The following is a 20,088-nucleotide window of genomic DNA, read 5'->3' as shown; positions in this document are numbered from 1 at the left end:
ATTCGATGGAATTCAGGTGTATCTTCTGGATTAGAGAGTATTTGATATATGGTTTGGGGTCGGCAATCTTCTGATTGTAATTTGGGTAAATTCTGAAGAGCGTCTCTCAGTTGAGGATCAGGAACACGACGAATGTAATTAATGGTTAACTCAGGAGTTGTTGACTCTGGTTGTTCTGAATGGGTGATGCGGCTTAGAGCATCTGCTGTGAGATTATCTGATCCTTTACAATGTTCAATTTCAAAGTTGTATTCTTGTATGGCTAGAGCCCAGCGAGTTAACCGATTGTTCAACAATTTACAGGTTTGCAAGAAAGTAATGGCATGGTTATCAGTCAAAATTTTAAGTTTTGCTCCCAAGATGATGTATCGGGTTTTCTGTAAACAATATACTATTGCTAGTAGTTCTTTTTCCGTAGTAGTATATCTCTGCTCGGCTGGCTGCAAGGCCCTGGACATAAATACTATCGCTGCTTTGTCTCCATTTTCCAAATACTGAAATAAGTGTCCACCTATGGATAAATCAGATGCGTCTGTTTGTAAATAGAACGTTTTTGAAATGTCTGGGTGATGTAAAACATTTGCACTTAAGAACAGTTGTTTGATCTTAGTAAAAGTTTGTTCGTCTTCGAGTGTCCAAATGAATTTATTCTTTTTTGATGTTAAACGTAAAAGTGGCTGTACATTGGCTGAAAATTTATCCAAGAATTTGTTGTAGTAATTAATACATCCTAAGAAAGATTTTAGTTGTGTTCGGTTTTTGGGACTGGGGAAATCTAATATTGGTTTTATCTTAGTTTGATCCATTTCCAACCCGTTTTCTGTCAGAGTATAGCCCAAAAATGGTACTGAATTCAAACAGAATTGTGATTTTCCAAAGTTTATCGTCATATTTGCTTCATGTAGTTTCTTGAAAATGTACTCTAAATGTTTTAAGTGAGTTTTGAAATCAGGAGATATTATACAAATGTCATCTACATAGATCATTGTGAAGTCTTCAACGCTGTCATCAAATACTTGGTCGAGTGCTCGAACTAGGGCGGCTTGCGACGTGGATATCCCAAAAGGTGTGACCCTATATTGATATGTTTTACCTCTGAATTGAAAGGCGGTAAATTGTTGTGATTCAAAAGATAGCGGGACTCGCCAGTAAGATGCCGTTAGATCAATACTGCTTATAAATTTAGTGTTGCGACATTTTGCTAAATTTCATTGATACTTCGATTACATTCGTAATCCGGTGTGATAATCTCATTCGCTTTTCTAGCGTCAAGGCATAAGCGTATTTCTCCACTCTTCTTTATTACAGGTATTATTGGGTTTATGAATGTACTATTGCTTCTTTCGATGATTCCAAGAGTTTCCATGCGTTCTATTTCTTTCATAACAGCATTTTGGTGTATGGTTGGGACTGGATAACAATGATGTTTGAAATTTTTGGGATTATCAACCTTTAAAACATGTTCATATTTGTTACATATACCAGGAATGTCAGAAAAGGTACTTTTGTATTTGATTAATAAATCAGCTAATTGTTGTTTCTCTTCATTGTTGATTAAGTTGTTGTCACATATAGCTTTGCTAATCATTTGCGGTGTAAGATCACTGTTTATGTTGCTTCTATTTATATTTTCGTATTCAAATGTATTATCACTCATTTTCTGGTTATTAATTTTATTGATGTTTTCATTGATTATATGACATAATACTCCTTGGGTACTAACTTTGTCAAACTTTAATATTTTCTTTGAATCATTTATATTTATTATTATTTGTTCTTGATTGAAATCCATAACAGTTTTCCATGAGCTTAACACGTCCATTCCGAATATAATAGGTCTTACTAAATTGGGTACAATCAACATTTGAATGTTCGTGATTTGATCATCTATGGTGATTGGCAACATTATTATTTTTGATATTTTCTTTGATTTATCATTTACAGCGGTTTTAATACTTGTACCGACAACTGGTAATTGTTCATGACGGCCAATGTTTATTTGGTTCTCAGAGTACCAATTTTCAGACATACACGTTACGTTTGAACCTGTATCAATAAGAGCATTTACAGAAATATTATTAATTTTAATTTTGATTTCTGGATAATGAATTGGAATTTGTTTTAATGAGCATTGTTCATTAAGACTTGGTTCTTCTGTAAGTAGGAATTCTCGGTCACAATAGATATTACATATAGTTTGAGCGTCTTGGTCATTTGGTTTATAATTATTAATTTGCCTACTTAATCCGATTTTGTTAATATTTGGCACTGAAGATCTTTGTTCATTTAATTTAGATTCTGATGTTGATTGTAGGCAACTATTATCGACAGTGCCTAACAGTTTAAAGGCTCCTTATATTCGTTAGGAGTTGTTGGGGAAATATTTGGTTGATTTGGACTTCGTTCGATAGTCATGTGGCATATTTGTTTTTGTTCATGGGTAGGATATCGCCTTCCGTCATTTTGATTAACGTGGTAATTGGGTTTGGAACTTGTCTGGTTATTCGCTGGTGGTTGATAATTATTTGTCCTACGGTCGTTATATCTATTATAAGGGTGATCATTTGGTTGAGGTGCTGTCCGGTAGTATTGGTTCTTTGGAACATAGGCTCTATTATCGTAACGGTTTCGATTTGAATCTGATCCCCTCCATTCTTTCTTATGTGGATCATTATAATCTTCATTTCTTCGTGATTGCTCGTTGAATTTGTTTTGCGGATTTTGATGTAAGTTTGAGATGTATGGTTTATGTTGATTTTTCTTCTGTTGATCTTTGATGTCTTCCCGTAAAAGTAAGGCTTCAAACCCTTGGATAGTAGTTATATTTTGTACTCGTCGTGCATTCTGGATTAGTTCTTCGAAATGTTCGCACAGGCAATCCACTATTTCTTCTTCATCAAGGGGTGGTGTCAATGATTGTAGTGTGAGGACACGTTCGACAAAATATTCAGATCGTGAAAGATTACCATTGTTACGATATTTTTCAGATTCCAGTCTTTGTCTGATTCCTCGTTGTGTGTCTTTATTCCAGTATTTGCTTTCGAACATGTTTTGGAAACATTCCCAATTACTTACGTCACGTTTCACTAGGTTAAACCAACGTGCAGCGTGATTTTCTAGGCTATTTTCAATAAGGTCAGTTAAAAATTCAACATCGTCATCGTTTGGATTCTTTTTAAGGAGACTTTTCTTGTAATATTTATATAATTTGGCAATGAACTCTTTAGGGTTATGTCCTCTACCATTGAATTTTGGTAATGTCATATCTGACACGATTCCGGAGTTTCGGTTACATGTAACATAGATATGTTGAGGGGACGATGTTACTTGTCCATGTTTAGTGATATTTTGTTTTATTTTAATAATCTCCTCACTTTGTTTTTGTAGATTCTGTTGGATAGCTGAAATTTCTTGACCTTGATTTTTAATAACGATCAGTGAATTTTGTATTTCATGGGCATTTTGTTTTGATTTTGCTGTTATAAGTTGTTCATGTTCCAATCTGAATTGGTTTATCTGTGAATGAATATCATATTTTTGTTTTTGTATTTCCAAATTCACTTTTTCAAGAGTTTGAGAATTATTTTGGATTATCATGGACTTCATTTCGGATTTTTGTTCTTCTAAGTCTTGGATTAAATTTTCACGTATTTTGGTATCACATTCATATATTTCTGCTTTAAACGTTTCTTTCATTGTAAGGATCTCTTTGGAATGTTGAATCTGAGTTATTTGTATCTGATCCATTTCCTTACGCATGTTTTCTTGGTTAGTTTTAACAGAGGTGATTTTTTCTTCAAGGGAAATCTGGCACTGCTTAATTTCACGCTGAATTTCTGATTTTAAATTATCATTTTGTAATTTTATTTCTGACATTTCAGATTGTATTTCTAATTTTAATGTGTCGTGTTGTGAAACTATTAATGCATTATTCTGTTGAACCATTCGCATTAATTGAAGAATAGAATCATTCATATTTATTTCACTCGCAGCTGTTAGAGGCAGTGAATGCGATGTCTGTGACTCCAGTCGTATGTTCATTCGATGTCAGTGTGGTGGCTTTCATAGTGACGTCACTCACATCAGCTGATTTGTCTGTCTGTTGTTGTGACGATTCATCTCCGCCGTTCTTCTTCTCCTCTATGTCAAGTCCTTCTGCTGTGTCCAGTTCTCGTTCCACCATTCCCTGTGTTCCCATTGGCTGGTGTGAATTCGATGCGGATGTCATGGCGGCGTTGTCTTGTGCGTCTGCTGTGTTGTCTGTTCTAGTTCTAGTAGTGACGCTTTGTGTATGAATGTGTTCTTGTAGATCGTGTCCTTCGTTGTGCTGTGTGTTCATGTCGTTTGATTGTATGTTGTTTACGGTGTTCACAAAATTATCTTGCTTATTAGCATTTGCTAATTCGCCACAATTATCGTCTGGGTCTGATTCACTGTCGGTATTGTAACGCAAATTATTTTCGGCTGCCTTCCACGATAACTTCGGCTTTGGTCGTAAATTGTACCTTTTGTCATCGTCACTCATATTGATTAAATAAATGATTATTCCCTGTGTTGTTGCATATACTTTTTATTTGTGTATTTGAAGGTTTGTTAGTTGTGTGTTAATTTGGTTACTAGGGCCTATCTTAAATTGTGTAGGTTAATCGTAGGTTAGGCCTAGATCAGAATTTTCAATAGCCCACTCGTTGGGACGCCATTTTGCAACCTACTCCTCTTTATTAATGAATTTCAAAATATGAATTTACTTAAATTAGATAATAAAATTACAATAAAGTTACAATAAAATATATTTAGGTTCTATAGCTATTACAATAATCTCATTGGGCTAAGATAGTGAAATTATATTTTGGTTTAGGTTTTTTTTTTGATGGGCTAGGCTAGTTAACAATTTGGAGAGAAAATTATCTTAATCTAGGGGTTGGTTCGTGCCGGGTATGGAATTCTGATAGGCTGATTAACTTAATTTATACAGTACTAATATAGGCTAAATAATATGAGATAGGCTAATAATGAGAATAAAAAAAATTAGGCTATAAGTTCTTAATTTGAAAGTCACTTGAATTTAGTCAATTCACAATGTGGTGGTTGGAAATTGATGATGAGTTTTTTTTAAGTGTTAATTGAGGTTGATATTACCAATTTTGTTGAATAGTGATTTTCTTCTTTCTTTATGTCTCTTTATATTCAATATTTATATGTATTCTGAATGTTAATTTTCAATTTTGGATATTTAAATCACTGGAGACTTGGCTCCCACATCCATCTCTCTCTATATCTTCCACCACAAGCACATTTTCTTCCTTTTCTTTAGCTTTCCTTCCAACAATTACTTCACACCTGGACACCGGACAGTACAAAAGAAATATTTCCTACCTAGACACTATTTAATTTTAGAATGGTATTTTTGAATATAGTTTTTCTTCTTCACTAATTTATATTTCATTAAATTTAAATATTCTTTTTGAAAATACAGTAATTATTAAATATTAAAAGTAATTTAGCTACAATTCACATATGAGTACATTCATGTTTTATCTCAGACTTCCGGACAATTTAAATATGATATTTAGGTATGTTAACTACCCAGGAACAATGCCCTAAAATATTGGTAGAGAGTTCCGGGACACCCTGTATAGTGATATATGACTTTGAACGGATGGTGTTTTTGGCCTCTGGGGACCTCAAAACGAAAAAGTAAATCGGTCCCGGGTCTAGGTCTTACCATGAGACCTACGGTAATAGCTTATTCCCTATATGGGAAATTCGCTAAAAACAAAGTCAACTCTAAAAAGCAAACATAATACAAACATCCTCCAATTGAAAAACAATTTTAAACGGCTTATTTAAATAGAACAACATATTCATTGAATTTGTATTGGAATCGTCAAATATGTTGAATTGAAAAAAATTTAGGTGGTTTGAGGGGAAGTTCCCCCACTACTTTTTTTTCTTAAGAGTCCTTGGAGCCTAGACGTTCTAACTTGCAAAACAATTAAAAAACTACACAGACAATTTCTAATCCCACAGCTTACTAGATATTTAATTTACAATGACTCTGGTGTTTGAAAAAAATATTTTGAGATAAAAAACTCTTCAGCGGCTGTTTGAAATTAGCGAAATTAACATTTCTCTAATAGTGGGCAAATCCAAGATGGTCGTTAGCATTCAAAACTAAAAAGAAAATTTCTTATCTCACAGTATACTAGATATTTAAATTATAATCACTCTGGTGTTTGAAAAATATTTTTGGCCGACAAAAAACTCTTCAGCAGCTGTTTGGAAGTATCCAAGATGGCCGCTAGCCTACAAGGACTCTTAATATATATGTTGCAGTTGATGACGTTTTGGGAAACCTCAGCTGTTAGGCTATGGTTTTAAAGGAAGGCTCAAGTGGAGAGGATAGATTTCTTCTCCTAAAACCACATACATTTTGTGAACGGAGTATAATTGCAAAGAGGGAGAGACAAAATTCTTCAAATAACGTTTGCTGTTGTGAAGCTCACCGGAACACTTTCTGGTGCAGTACGAACGCAGTGATGTGTCCTGCGTTTATGTAGCGTACCTCCGCCCCCGGCCAGATATCTGTCAGGTCAGTGACCCCCTCGCGAGGCACGTAGCCGTCGTCTCGCGCACACACAGACACTATCAGACTCGTGTCCACTGGTATGCTGAAGTTGCGGAGATGTGTACACTCGTCCATGATGCCTCTCATGAAGTGAAGTGCCTCGTGCTCTTTCCAGTTGATCTTCTCATCTGATCAAACACAAATGATTAATTTCTGAGTAAAATTAGTTTTATATGTTTACAAAAAAATTTAAAGATTATTTTATTTTTTGAAATTAAAAAAAAAAATTAGTTTTTTTTTAATTTTGTTTTAAATTTTTTGTCTTAGGACGCTAGGCACGAGCCCGGGATTGTTTTTCACATTACTTAAGGCTAGACCTAGTGGCTGCAGCATTATCACTTAATAAAATCCATTTGTGATTTGGCGGGATTGGAACCCGGGACGAAAATTAAAAATTGTAATAACAAAAATGGTGAAATATTTACTAAAACACTCTACAAAAAAGTCTATCTCGCCCGGCCGCTACAGAATACTTTGGCGAGGTACAGCTAACTGTGTTAAAAGTTAAATAAAAAAAATAATTTTTATTTGGGACTCCACTGTATATAGATAATTACGCAAACACCATAGTGATTTTTTCATTTTCTCTTAAAGTTACCGATGGTAGATTCTACTTGAAATGATAAATGTAAGATGCGTGCTGAAAAGATTAGATGAATTGAACCCGAAAAAACAAAACCATTGGTGATTGGTGGGATTTGAACGCTTTAACTACAAAGATGACTGAGGTACCTGAAGTTCGTGCCGAGGTGTTACTTTCCTTGAGACTCAACATCATGGCTGTCCGATCGTCAGAGTTTGTGAGTCGAAGGCGACTCAGGTTCGGCATGCTCAACTTGAACAAACCTCCAATATTCACCTAGCGCAACCAATCTACTGAAAAACATTATTTATTCCCCCCAAAATTTTACATTATCCCCCCCAAAAAAAAACTACATTATTTTTGTGTCTCAAATTTTTGATTTTATTTAAGGAAAAAACAATTTATTTTTTACTCACTTGGTTTTTAAAAGCCAAGACAATTAAATACTTCTTATGTAAAAGTACTAACAATTATGTTATATTCCAGTAAAAGTAACTAAAAGAAAACATTTATTTTAGAATGATAAAGTACCTAACCAAGAGATGTCATTCATTATCTTTGAGTATACTAAACGGTAAAAATCTTGAGCTCCAGTTAGCTTATGGTAGAATATGAAATAGTGATTTTACAAAGTATTACCTTCTGTATCCAATAGTCAATGGTATTACTATGAAATGATGCTCATGGATTTGACTAAGCTTATTTTTTTAGTTTTTTTTTTCACAAAGTTTGCTATCTTGACTATCCCTTTACAACATATTTTTTGAAATGTAAAATGAGCCTCCTGCACAGTTACTCCTATAGGTACAACTTAATAAATAGGAACAATGAGGATATACCATCAAGTGGGGACAAGCAAGGATTTCCTCCAAGGTTTAATCTGTTTTGGAAAAGTGCCATAAAATAATACTATTTTAAATTATTGAAAATATCAATCCTAGCTAATATTTATTAAACACAGTAAATACATTTTTGACACTCATTAACAAAACCACATCTGATCTTTTCATAACAGACATATAGATTACACAGTTGTTTGTGTCTAATGCTAGGTAGAATTAGTAGTTATTCCCACTTTTTCCCAATCAGTGTCCCCTCTAGCCGACAATCTTCAATGTTTTAGATAGCATCAACTTTACCCTAAGACACTTACAACATTTACTTTCTAAACACTGAGAATATATATTTTGAAAGTACGAGGGTGGTTCAATATGTCCTTAGAAAAAGATAGAATAACACAACTTTCTGGGATGAATTTGATTTATTTTTCAACATAATCTCCTTTTAGCTCTACAAATTTATCTAACGTTTCTCCAACCTCCTCATGCCATCCGAATAGTACGAACTTGAAAAGTCTTTGAAATCCTCTTCTGTTTCAGTAATGACCTTATCATCTGACATGAAACGTTGCCCACCAAGCCAATATTTTAGATTGGACAGTTAGTCACTCAAGGTCGAGGCTAAATCTGGTGAACATGGTGGATGAGGCAATAATTCAAACTTCAACTCCATGATTTGCCATCGAAACCGCAAAGGTTTGCTCTTGCTTTGTCTTGATGGAGGAGTAATTTTTCTTTTCCAGACGTTTTGCCTTAATTTCATCGCTCAACAGGCTTAATAATGAGAAATCCTACTCTCCAGTTATTATTTTTCCCTTTGCCACGTAGCCAATATAAATTATTCCACAAACATCCCAAAAACAGTTGCCATCACCTTGCCAGCAGATCTCACTGTATTCGTCTTCTTCAGTGCTCATACGCTTGAGAAAAAAAAACCCACTGCTTGGACAATTCCTTTGTCTCCGGAGTGTAGTAGTGAATCCATGATTCATCTACAGTTATGTAGCGGCGAAGAAACTCATCAGGATTACAACGGTTAAACACCAGAACAGCTTTAGAATCGACCACACAGTTACACTTATTCTCCTTGCAAGCGCGGTAACCATCTTGCTGAGACTTTTTTCACACCCAGCTTTTCATGTAAATTGGAGAACACTGTACTTTGCAATACACTTGTGGCCTCAACTATTTCACAGTCTTTAATTCACCTGTCATTCAAAATCATATCGTGAATTTACTTTAATTCGTCTGTTATTCAAAACGATATTGTGGATTTTGTTTATCATTTCAGGGGTAGTCACTTCCACTGGTTGTCCTGAACGGGGTTCATCTTGCGCCGATGTATGGCCATATTTTAACCCATTTACCCAGTTGCAATATTTTTATAGCTGCTCAGAACTAACTTTTCTCATTTGTCAAAATGCACAGAGGTTTGTTTACAAAATCAACCAGAACCAGCTGATGAATTTGACAGAAACATTGTCAGCTGTTTATTAAATAGTGAAGTTGGCTATAAACAAACCATTTGCAATACTATGAGCGGTGTTTATGTCTTTTTCTAAGGACTTATTGAATCACCCTCGTGATATGTGGATTTTATTTGGCTTTCTGTATTTGGTAGTTTGTATTAATGACAACACTCCTTCCATGGTATCTGTAAGCACCACTTCAACTAAAAGTGAATTTACTGAGTAAAAAAATATTTACCAATTGAGCAAAAAAATCTCATCTTTTTGAACTGTTAAACAATTACCAAATAAAAAATAAAAAGATTAAAATTAGTTTTTACTATTTTCTCTAAACTAATTTACACTGACTTCTGTGACAGAACTAGGCCTCTTTTCGCTGTGCAGTTTGTCCATGAAGATTTCTCTGGTTTCTTTACTCAAGTTAGCGCCGTTGATTTGTTTGTTTTCTTCATTTTTGTCTTCAACTTTGGCGATGCTTCGTTCAAACGTCTTAGCAAACTGTTGACCTGCTCGAAATGCATCCTACGAAAAATAAACAATGGTATATATCCTCAAAAAGAGTACACATAAGAGTTAAAAAAAACCCAGTTAATTAGTGTTTGTTCAAACTCAACCTTCCCACTTTTGGCGATTGGAATCTAGATGGCTAAATAACAGGCTTTAGGTACCTAGTACAGAAATGAGCAAAACTACAAATGAAATAAATGTTTAGCTAAAGAATTTGATATTTGAATGTGATTTTTTAGTTTTACTACCAGTGGTATTTTGAAGTGAGAACACTAAAAATTATTAATTAAAAGTGGTGCACACCTTTTATATTATTGTGGATATGTTGGAAAGAGGCCTATCCCCGCAGGTGATGTAGAATGCTACACTGATTGTTCTAAGGCCATACAAGAGGACACTGGTGCAGGTGTGCTTAGGGAACAAGAAGGTAATGGCATCAGCCAACCCATGGGAGTGAACCCGACCGTTTTTCAAGCAGAGGTAACCCCTGTTCTGGTTTGTGCTCGAGAAAATCTTAGCAAAGAGACAAAACAATTTGTATCTATCTACACTGATACTGGTAGCTACTTTAAAAGCACTTAACTCATATGAATTTAAATCAAAGCTCTTGTGAGACTGTCTTGCCTCTGTGTCTGAGTTGGTAGGAGGAATGACCTTACACTTTGCTGGGGACACTCAGGCATTGAAGGGAATGATGCTGCGGATAGACTGGTGAATGTTGCCTCAAATATAATTGGCCCACAACCTTTCTGTGGTGTATCTTGTAAGTGTGTGTGAACTTCTATTGCATCATGAGCCACTGACCTTGGAAACATTGGGTTGAGACGCCCCTCCTATTAGTTAGTAAGCTCACTTTTCATACACCTTTAAAACGGGTTGCCTCAAACTTTTTGAGGCTAGATAGGCGAAGGCTAGAGGCTAGTGACTGTTAGGTGAAGAATCAAACTAACAGTAAAACTGATAACATTCATGGCTTGAGCGGTTCAGGAAACATTTACAACGGATGGGCTTTTATGATGGCGAATCAGTCTGTAGGCATTGCGGTAGGTCAGAGGAAACAGCCGATCACCTACTCTTTGGTGAACAGCCCTCTGAGGCTATAAGAATAGACTACAGGCGTCCATCGGATGCATGAATCAGTAGGGTCTACCAATAAAACAACTTACTGGGGTGCGCAAAAAATTAGAACATTTAGATGAAGTGCTTTATGGTTTTGGTCTGCCCCTGTTAGATAAGGTAAGATTAGATGTGTGTCGGACATAGTACCTATCTCTCTTGATTGCTTACTCTTCTTGCAACAACCTGATTCCTTCTTTACACTGAGAAGTCAACTACCATATGAGCTTGGTTATCTAAAATATCCTTATCACTTGAAAGAGTGGTGTGATCTATATTTATAATTTTGTATATACTATTTTTCAGTTTTTTGAAATACATAACATTAAAACTGCAAGAAACTTTGTCTTTATATGTGTAAACTGCCTGATCTGAATTGTACACGGTTTTAACTGACTACTGAATTCCCGTACGTAGGACGGGCTAACACCTCGTATTTATGTATTTTTATTGTTATTGACACTCCTTAGAGAAACATCAGTGCAAATGAGAATAATCTACAACAAAACTACCTGATTAAATTACACTTTTTGTTCAAACACAGTCACTATGAGTTTCTTAATATAACTTTTTTCACCATGCTACAAATTACACATTATTATTTAAAAAATTAAGTGTAAATTTACTATCATAAGTTGAATAGTAAATTATTCAATATTCAAATTAATTTTTTATTAATAAATTCACCAAAAACACACATTTTTTAATCCATTTTTTGATTTTGAAGCCTGATGGAAATAGCACCACTTACTTCATTTCACTGAAAATGTTTGTAAAATAAAGAAGCCCAACCAGAAGGAAACAGCCCCCTTCTGTAACTAGTAAATTTGTAATGTCACAATTTAACTAACTTTATTTATTTTTATTTATTTATTTATTTATTTTCCAATAATCACATAACATCATATTCAGACAGGTGATTCGTCATTGTTACAATATTTTATAGTCTCTATTATACTAAAATTATTACTAAAATAAATTTCATTGCTGAGCCTTAACATCTACATAGCTTCCATATATTCTTCCAATGAGAAGAAGGCCTTCTCCAAAAGAAAGTTTTTTAACTTCTTTTTGAATTTAGGGAATGAATCAGTGTCCCTAATTGAAGAAGGTAATTTGTTATATATTTTTGGGCCCATGTACTGAGGAGATAAATGGAATACTTTAAGTCTGTGTTGAACTGGTTTTATATTGTTTTTAAATCTAGTGTTGTGAGGATGGGCATGTTGATCTTCCATGAATGTGTCAAAATCACTTTTAACCATTAAAGCTAGTTTAAAGATATAAGAACTATATCAATACAAGAAGAACAAAGTAATCAATACAAAGTAAGAATTTTAAACTGAATGAAAAACTCTTTACTGTGAGTAATTCGAGACACTTTCGCTAAGACTCTAACTGCTCTTTTTTGGAGGATAAAAATTTGTTCGGCATGACTAGAAGAACCCCATACCGTTAAACCGTAATTCATAATGGAAGAAAAATAAGCGTGGTATACTGCTAATTGTGTGTCTAAATTTGTAGTATGTCGAATTACCCGAAGAACAAGTATAGCTGATCTGAGTCTCTTTGATAGATTCTTAATGTTTGTTTGCCAATTAAGTTGCCAATCTATATCAATTCCAAGGTAATTAACTGAGTTTTGAGAATATATTGATGTTTGGTTTGAATTTACAACAATGTCTCTATTCTCATTAGCAACTGAAAAGTGAATTAGTTGTGTCTTTGACACATTCATAGATAGACCATTTACTGTGAACCAGTCCCCGAGGAGTTGAAACTCATTAGTAATTAAGTCTTGCTTAAAATCCAATGTTTTTTGTTCGGTGCAGATTAAAGCAGTATCATCTGCATATTAAAAAGTATGCATTTTTGTAACATTACATAAATCATTTACATAAATTAAAAATAAACAAGGTCCAAGAATGGAACCTTGAGGAACTCCGTAGGGTGTGTAACCCCACTCTGACTTATATTTGGTTTGGCATTTCTGTAATATAATTCTTTGTTTACGGCTTTTTAAATATGAAATGAACCATTTTAATTCCACATTTTTTATTCCATGTCTACTTAATTTTTCTAGCAATATATCATGATCAACACAGTCAAAAGCCTTGGACAGGTCACACAGCACACCTATTGTGCGCTGCGACCCGTCCAAGGCCTCCGCAATGCAGTTAATCATCCTGGTAATAGCCTTTTCAGTACTGGATTTTGAGCGGAAACCAAACTGAGATGGATTTAGTAAATTATTTTGTTCCAAATAATCTGTAAGTTGAGTTTTCACAATTTTTTCAAAAACTTTCGAAAAACAGGGCAAAAGAGCAACTGGTCGGTAGTCAGAAGGATTGTTAACATCACCCTTTTTAAAAAGAGGTTTTATCTCTGCATATTTAAGTTTTTCAGGGAAAATTCCTTCCTCAAGGGACTGATTCACTAGTGTGCAGAGAGGTTGTTCAATAATTTTAAAAACTCTACTAATAACAAAGAGGGGAATTTCGTCCCAACCTGAAGATTTAGTATTGCTAAGACTGGTAAAAACTTTTCTTAGATCCTGAACTGAAATTTTCCTAAATTTAAATTGTAAAGCAGAATTTTGAAGTCTAATTAAATGTTGACTATTGTTTAGTAGCTGAATGGATTTATCTTTATCTGTCATTTGGTTAGCAATTTGTGAAACATTTATAAAAAAATTGTTAAATTTATTTGCTATTGCCAATGCACTACCATATTGGTCGTTTCCATCATTCAATTGGATCTCAACCGGTGTGTCCGAGTTTTTTCTATTTAATCCAATTTCTTGTTTTACGACTGACCAAGATGCTTTACTTTTATTTTTGGACCTTTTAATAAAATCATCATTTGCCTTTAATTTAGCTAATGCAACGACTTTTTTGAAAGTTTTCCTGTAATTGTTGTAGTAAGTTAAAAATTGTGGGTTTCTATTCCATTTAGATTCCTGGTGCAATTTTCTTTTATTTTCTGCTGAAATTTTGATTCCTAAAGTAATCCAATTTTTCCTTTTTTGTGTTTTATTTGATCTTGTATTAACTGTTTTTGGAAAAACCTCATTAAATAAATTTAGAAATGTATTAAGAAAGTTGTTGTAGTTTGTATTTACATTTGGTGTGTTAATATCATAATGTGCATTCTTTAAAGCCATTTCAAAAGTTTTTAAATTTTGTTCTGTAAATTTACGAGTTAGTTCTTTGTTTTTACATCTAAGTATTGGAGAAGACCTTTTCTCAAATGACAATATCAATACTTTATGGTCTGATGCACCGATGTCTACAACTAAGCTACTAGTATTCTTAGCTCCGATGTTAGAAAATATATTGTCAATACAAGTACTAGAATTTTTAGTTACTCTTGTAGGTATAAATACATTTGGTACAAATCCAAAACAATCACAGATTTCAAAAACTTTACAGGTACTAGCTTTGTCAGATAACAGATTAATATTTAAGTCAGAAGATATAAAAACATTTTTAGATTTTGCCTCCAATGCCAATTTGTCGAGTAATAACTCAAATTTTTCTAAAAATATTTTATCAAAATTATCTCCAGGAATTCTATATATTGATACAAAGACCGAATTCCACTCCTTAACTTCTATAAATGACCCTTCAAAACAATATGGTTCATTCAGAAATTTCAAGTCATTTCTAATTTTGAAACTTAAATTTTTATCTATCATTAAACATGAGCCTCCTCTAGATTGATCAACTCTAGCATAAAAATCAGCAATTTTAAAATCATCTAAACTGTTTAATAAATTTATACATGTTGAATTTAGCCAATGTTCATTTAAAGAAATTACCTGAACCTTTCTTTGTTGACTTTCCAGGAAGAAAACTAAATCTAAATAATTATTTAAGAAGCCCTGGATATTAAAATGTAACAAAACAAAACTGTCATCAAGATTCTTTCCTAACTCATATTTTTTCTTGGACTCCTCAACCTGAACTACTTCTCTAAAAAACATTCTGTATTATTCCTAAGACTACTATTTACAATTTCACTCTCAAATACCATGGAATTAATATGTACAGGGGACTCATCTTCATCTTCACTCTCCATATCTACACTCACTTCACCAGACTGACTTTTTGCACTGCACAATACACTTTCTAGTGGTTTGTTGGGCTGCATCGATGCTTCAGGCTGCATCATCGTTTTCGCTGCTGCAACATTCAAGACGTTAGCTGCATTGTGTTCCTCCGTTGGTCTTTGACATTCTTCAAGTTGATTTGAGATTTCATTATGTAATGCTGTGACAAACGCTTCATGTGACCGCCCCCTCCAAAGAGTTCTTTGTGCTTTTTGGTCATAAGAAACTATGCAGACCTCAGCACCAGAAGCAAAATGAAATCTTACTAGGTTTTTAATGAAGTGACGAGGCTCAATCATATCCCTAACGCAACCCATTGCAGAGCAAAATAACTTTTTTAAACCTTTTCTTTTGAAATCTAGTTCCAGGTCACTGAAGGCTGCATCATAGTCCTGATTTCTTGGTTTTCCACAGTAGGAGTCTTTAGTTACCAAACTGTACACTAACGGGCCATTTTCCACCTTCTGGAGAGCTAGATTTTTTGTGACACAGTCAGAGATCTGAGGTCTGCCGAATCGTTCCCTGAAAGCCACTGCCACTCCCGCTGACATGTGTCGGGGGTTGTTAAAATCAGCAGAAATTGTATGAGCCAGTGCTACAGAGGTGTCATTTTGTATTTGATCAAACACAAGTCTCATATCTTTCTGAAGAACTGAGATTTTAGCATTTGGTGGTTTAGCATTTGGGTTGACTGTCTTTAATGAAGTTGAAGAAGAAGGCAGCAAAGGGAAGGCATTTGTGTCTTGTATATTGCCATTAAATTGCAATGTGGCTGGCTCAATACCAGGAGAGTCTGATGTACCTGGGCAGGTGAAGGACGGAACAAAGTTCACCAGTTTGGAGCATGAACTGCGCTCTCTATTGTGCCTAAGTATGGAACTGGTTAGGGCATTACTAAGTTTACGCTTCCCATTGTATTTAAAGTGAAGTCCATGCTGAGTATGATCCCTTCTATAAAACCTAGTCTTCTCCATGATAACGATTCCAGGGCATCTATTGTGGGGTGCAAAAAAAGTGTTAATGAGATTGTTATTAAACTCAGAAATGCTTTTGTTTTGTGATGTTGTGTCATATCTCAGAGGAATTCCTGGGAACAGAACATTTGTTCTTTTGACGGTATCCAATAGTTTAGTTAGGTCAATTCTCTCTTTAGTACATGGTTCACTGAAATTGTTAGTGCCGCCCAACACTATTATGTAGTCTTTTACAGAAAAATGTTGACTGATCTTTTCCAAATCTTCAATTACTTCTTCAAATTTAGCATTTGGTTTTATGATTGACGATATTGAGAATCTCTTGCCAATTTTGTTGCTCATTAAGTCTGATAGTTTTCTCCCATGACTATCTGAAAGAATTAATATTTTTGATTTTTTAGTTGTAGGTCCACAATTTATTTTGGTTTGACTATTCTTAATCTTCTTGCTATGTGAGGTGTATTCATTTTTTTCATTATAAGTACTGCATTGAGTTACATTTTGCAAGTCAATTAACTTTGTAAATCTATTTTTTAATGGTATGTCTGATGTACCTTTTTGTACAGTGAATGGAGTTGATGGATTCCATGTAGAGATGTCTTTAAAAAAATCAAGTTCTTCATGAGCCTTTTTTAGTTTTGATTCCACTGTCCTGAGCTCTTCTATCAAGCTTCGATTGTCGATTTCAAGGACTTGTAGACATGTGTTGAGGTCCTTATTTGATTCACCAATCCCATAGTCCGTTTTTTGTGCTTCAAGACATCTGATAGATTCTAGCATCTTAGCTGACTCTTCCTTTAATATCTTGCACTGTTCACATGGACTCTTGCGCAAATTTAATTCATTGATTAAACTGTCTTTTTCTGCTTCAGCTTGATCAATCAACGAAACCTTATGAGCCATCTCTGTTTTGATTTTATGTTCTAAGGCTTTGATTTTCAGACCAAGTTCGTACTTTTCCTTGTTGAAAAGGGAATTGCATTGTTCAAGTTGACTTTCTAATTGGGTAATCTTGTCATCAAGTTCCAATTTGGATTGAGAGTAATTTTGTCTTGCGTTATGCAACTCCTGTTTCAGCTTTTCATTTTCCTTTAGCAAAATATTACCTGCCTCAGCAGCCAGAATGAGTGAACTTTCTAAGTCTTCGTTTTCATCAGAATACGATCTTTTTTTCATGCAAGAACCCCTTAAACAATGAGGAAAATAAGAAGTTTATAAAGCCTGAACATAAAAATAAAATTTTAATAAAGGATTGAACTAGCTTCACAAATAATCCTACTAATATTATAAATGAGAAAGTTTGGATGTATGGATGGATGGATGTATGTTTGTGACAAGTAAACGCGAAAAATACTGGTCGGATTGGGCTGAAATTTGGTATGATGATAGCTTACATTCCCGATTAACATATAGGCCTAGACACATTCTTATCTTAAAAGTCCTTTCGGGCTCCGCCCCAGTGGCTCTGGAGTTTCCCATGTTAACCTTATGAGTAATCGTATTTAAAAGGAATAAAAGAATTTTGTCAGCTGTTTCAACTACACAAGTTGGTTCTATGATATTGAATAGCATTAAAAAGTTTCAAGGTTTACCAACAGGGTGCAGTACTATTATTTTTTACATTAATGACAACAGCTATCCTATTAAGGCCATAAAGGTAAAATTTTGTTTTTAAAAGGCTTAGGCTATGTGTAACTATTTTATCAACAGATGTAAATATCAAAATGTTTCTATTTCGTGTTCTCTTCCCGCTGCAAAGCACGGGTACAACAGCTAGTTTATTATCATAAATATCTGTTAGTAATGCCATTTCAATGAAATGGCTGCAATTGCTGCTTTTAAGTTACCCTTTTTTTAGGTAATACTTTTGACTTTGGATATTACCACTGAACAGCTGTCGCTAGATTTTAAATTCAAGATATTTTAATGAGCCTCTTATAGAGTGTGGTACTAATTGAAGAAATGTTCTCTTCCGTTTGTTCATGCTATGATAGTTAATGGAGACATAAAAGATGCTACAACTAACTACGGTAACAATTTATTGACTTATTAAAATGCCATAATGTAAGGAAACAGACCAGACACGATAGGATAGAAAACAACACAGAAAATTGTGATGCTAAGGCTATATTAGATGAGTCTCGGAAAGGAAACTGCCAGGAACCATTTCTTGGGGAGTATGCATACAAGGCTTCCAAACAATTCTCGAATGAGCATGCAATCATTAAGAGCCTGTCCTTCCTGTTCTTTTCCTGCCTGATGTAGCCCAAGTGCCTCTAGATAAAAGCTAGACAGGGAAAAATAACATGTGGCAAAACAAAACGCCACAACAAGAAAATATTGATCAAATTCTGTGCGAGGCTCGTCCACAGTTACTTTGGGTGAGGGTACCGTAGCTCAGGAATTTGGCATGTTGTTTTTCCGTTTAATGGAGCAGCTTGTATATGAATCCACAGAAAGCATTCACCAGAAACTTTCCTATCCATTTACTTTCCTCGTCCTGTCCTATCTAGTGTAGCTGAAGCTTTAATTTAAAACTTGCTGAAAATTGAATAGCTTACATGAATCGACTGTCTACTTCAGGGTACAGTATCTAAATTCAAGGGTAATACTTAAATGATCTTTAATCTTTTATCAGGACATAGACAAGGCATGCTACAACTTTTGCCTTGCCACGGCACCATCTCAGTCTGTTTGAAAAGAATCAGCATACAGGGGTGCTTTGTAACATAACCATTTACCTGAGCAGCTTAATATACTACCACTACCACGCATCAAGAACCAACTGAAATCATGTCTACAGGACAGACCATACTTTTTAGAAGCCGAATTCTTGAACAACAGCACCAGTGGAGCTCCTCCTCAATTCTTATAAAAAAAAATAATAAAAATCAATAATTACTCGGTTTCAGTTTGTAATTGTAACCACTTTTAATTGTTTATAATCGTTGACGCTTGTACTATTCTCAAAGAATATGCTGATAAAGAAATATTGTCTACTGCCTAAATATTGTCTAATCCAACAGATTTTGAATAATGTAAACTTTTATGAATTTATGATAGTTTATAATATGTTCTTCCTAAGCACTCTATCTGATATTTTGTTTGTAACTTACATCCTCGATGATGGATACCATCTTCTGCAGAGTGGCCTTGTATATCTTATCAGACTGGAACTGTGTTTCCAGCAGCTTCCAGTTGATAGCACCACTGATCACACCCTGGACACAACCGATTTCTAAGATAAGCCAGCTGAACTCTATCTTTTTAAAAAAATATGTGTTTAGTAATTATTATGTAATTTTGAGGTAGATGATTTCAATTAAGAAAATAAAAATGTTATTTCTGTGACACCTTATTGGTTTCATGGTTTCTATAAATAAATTACTTATTTCACAAAGAGGAATAAAATATAATTTGTTTTTTGCTAAAGATACAATATATAGGTACATCTTAAAATTTGGAAAGCCTACCAACACCAACAATTCAATGCGAGAAGCTCTCTTGAAGACGAGAGTCCTTGTTAAGTCAGAAGTAGAAGCAAACCTTGATTGTGACAGTGTGATAATTTTGAGTTAAGCTGATTAATTTTTTTTTAATGCAAAACACTGCAGGTTGCATGTTTTGTTGTTAATTTTTTTTTTTCAACTACGAGTATTATTTTATCTAAAGCCTATTTTCTTCTGCAGTCTATAAATTATGTAAGAAATTATTGTACCTTTGAGACATTTTTAGATATTTCATTGATTGTGTTATTGAAAGATATAATAGGACTGGCATTACAATCTATCACTAATCTAATTTTTTCTTCAGCACTCAAGTGACGACCACGCACGGGAAGGGCGGAAAACTCAATGATCA

The 20,088-nt window shown here is 34.3% G+C and overlaps 1 protein-coding gene across 3 annotated transcripts in view; it reads right to left on the bottom strand.

Moving 5' to 3' along the window:
• LOC128985515 (protein ABHD18) overlaps positions 1-20,088 on the bottom strand; it is a 63,249-nt gene that overhangs the window by 5,823 nt on the left and 37,338 nt on the right. Inside the window, exons 7-10 of one of the 3 annotated variants that reach the window (XM_054405091.1) lie at positions 19,344-19,448; positions 9,868-10,041; positions 7,361-7,463; positions 6,507-6,756 (exon numbers count right to left, since the gene is read on the bottom strand). In XM_054405091.1, the coding sequence (XP_054261066.1) occupies positions 6,507-6,756; positions 7,361-7,463; positions 9,868-10,041; positions 19,344-19,448 (632 nt within the window). Of the gene's footprint in view, positions 1-6,506; positions 6,757-7,360; positions 7,488-9,867; positions 10,042-19,343; positions 19,449-20,088 lie in introns of all 3 variants that reach the window. The other 2 variants (XM_054405090.1, XM_054405092.1) reach the window with 2 other exon arrangements.

Source organism: Macrosteles quadrilineatus, unplaced genomic scaffold (assembly GCF_028750875.1).
Source record: "Macrosteles quadrilineatus isolate MER2022 unplaced genomic scaffold, UCM_ALF_1.0 Scaffold_2__2_contigs__length_208266976, whole genome shotgun sequence".
Lineage (NCBI taxonomy): Eukaryota > Metazoa > Arthropoda > Insecta > Hemiptera > Cicadellidae > Macrosteles > Macrosteles quadrilineatus.
Note: the sequence above shows the minus strand (reverse complement) of the source record. Positions and strands in the feature narration are given on the sequence as shown.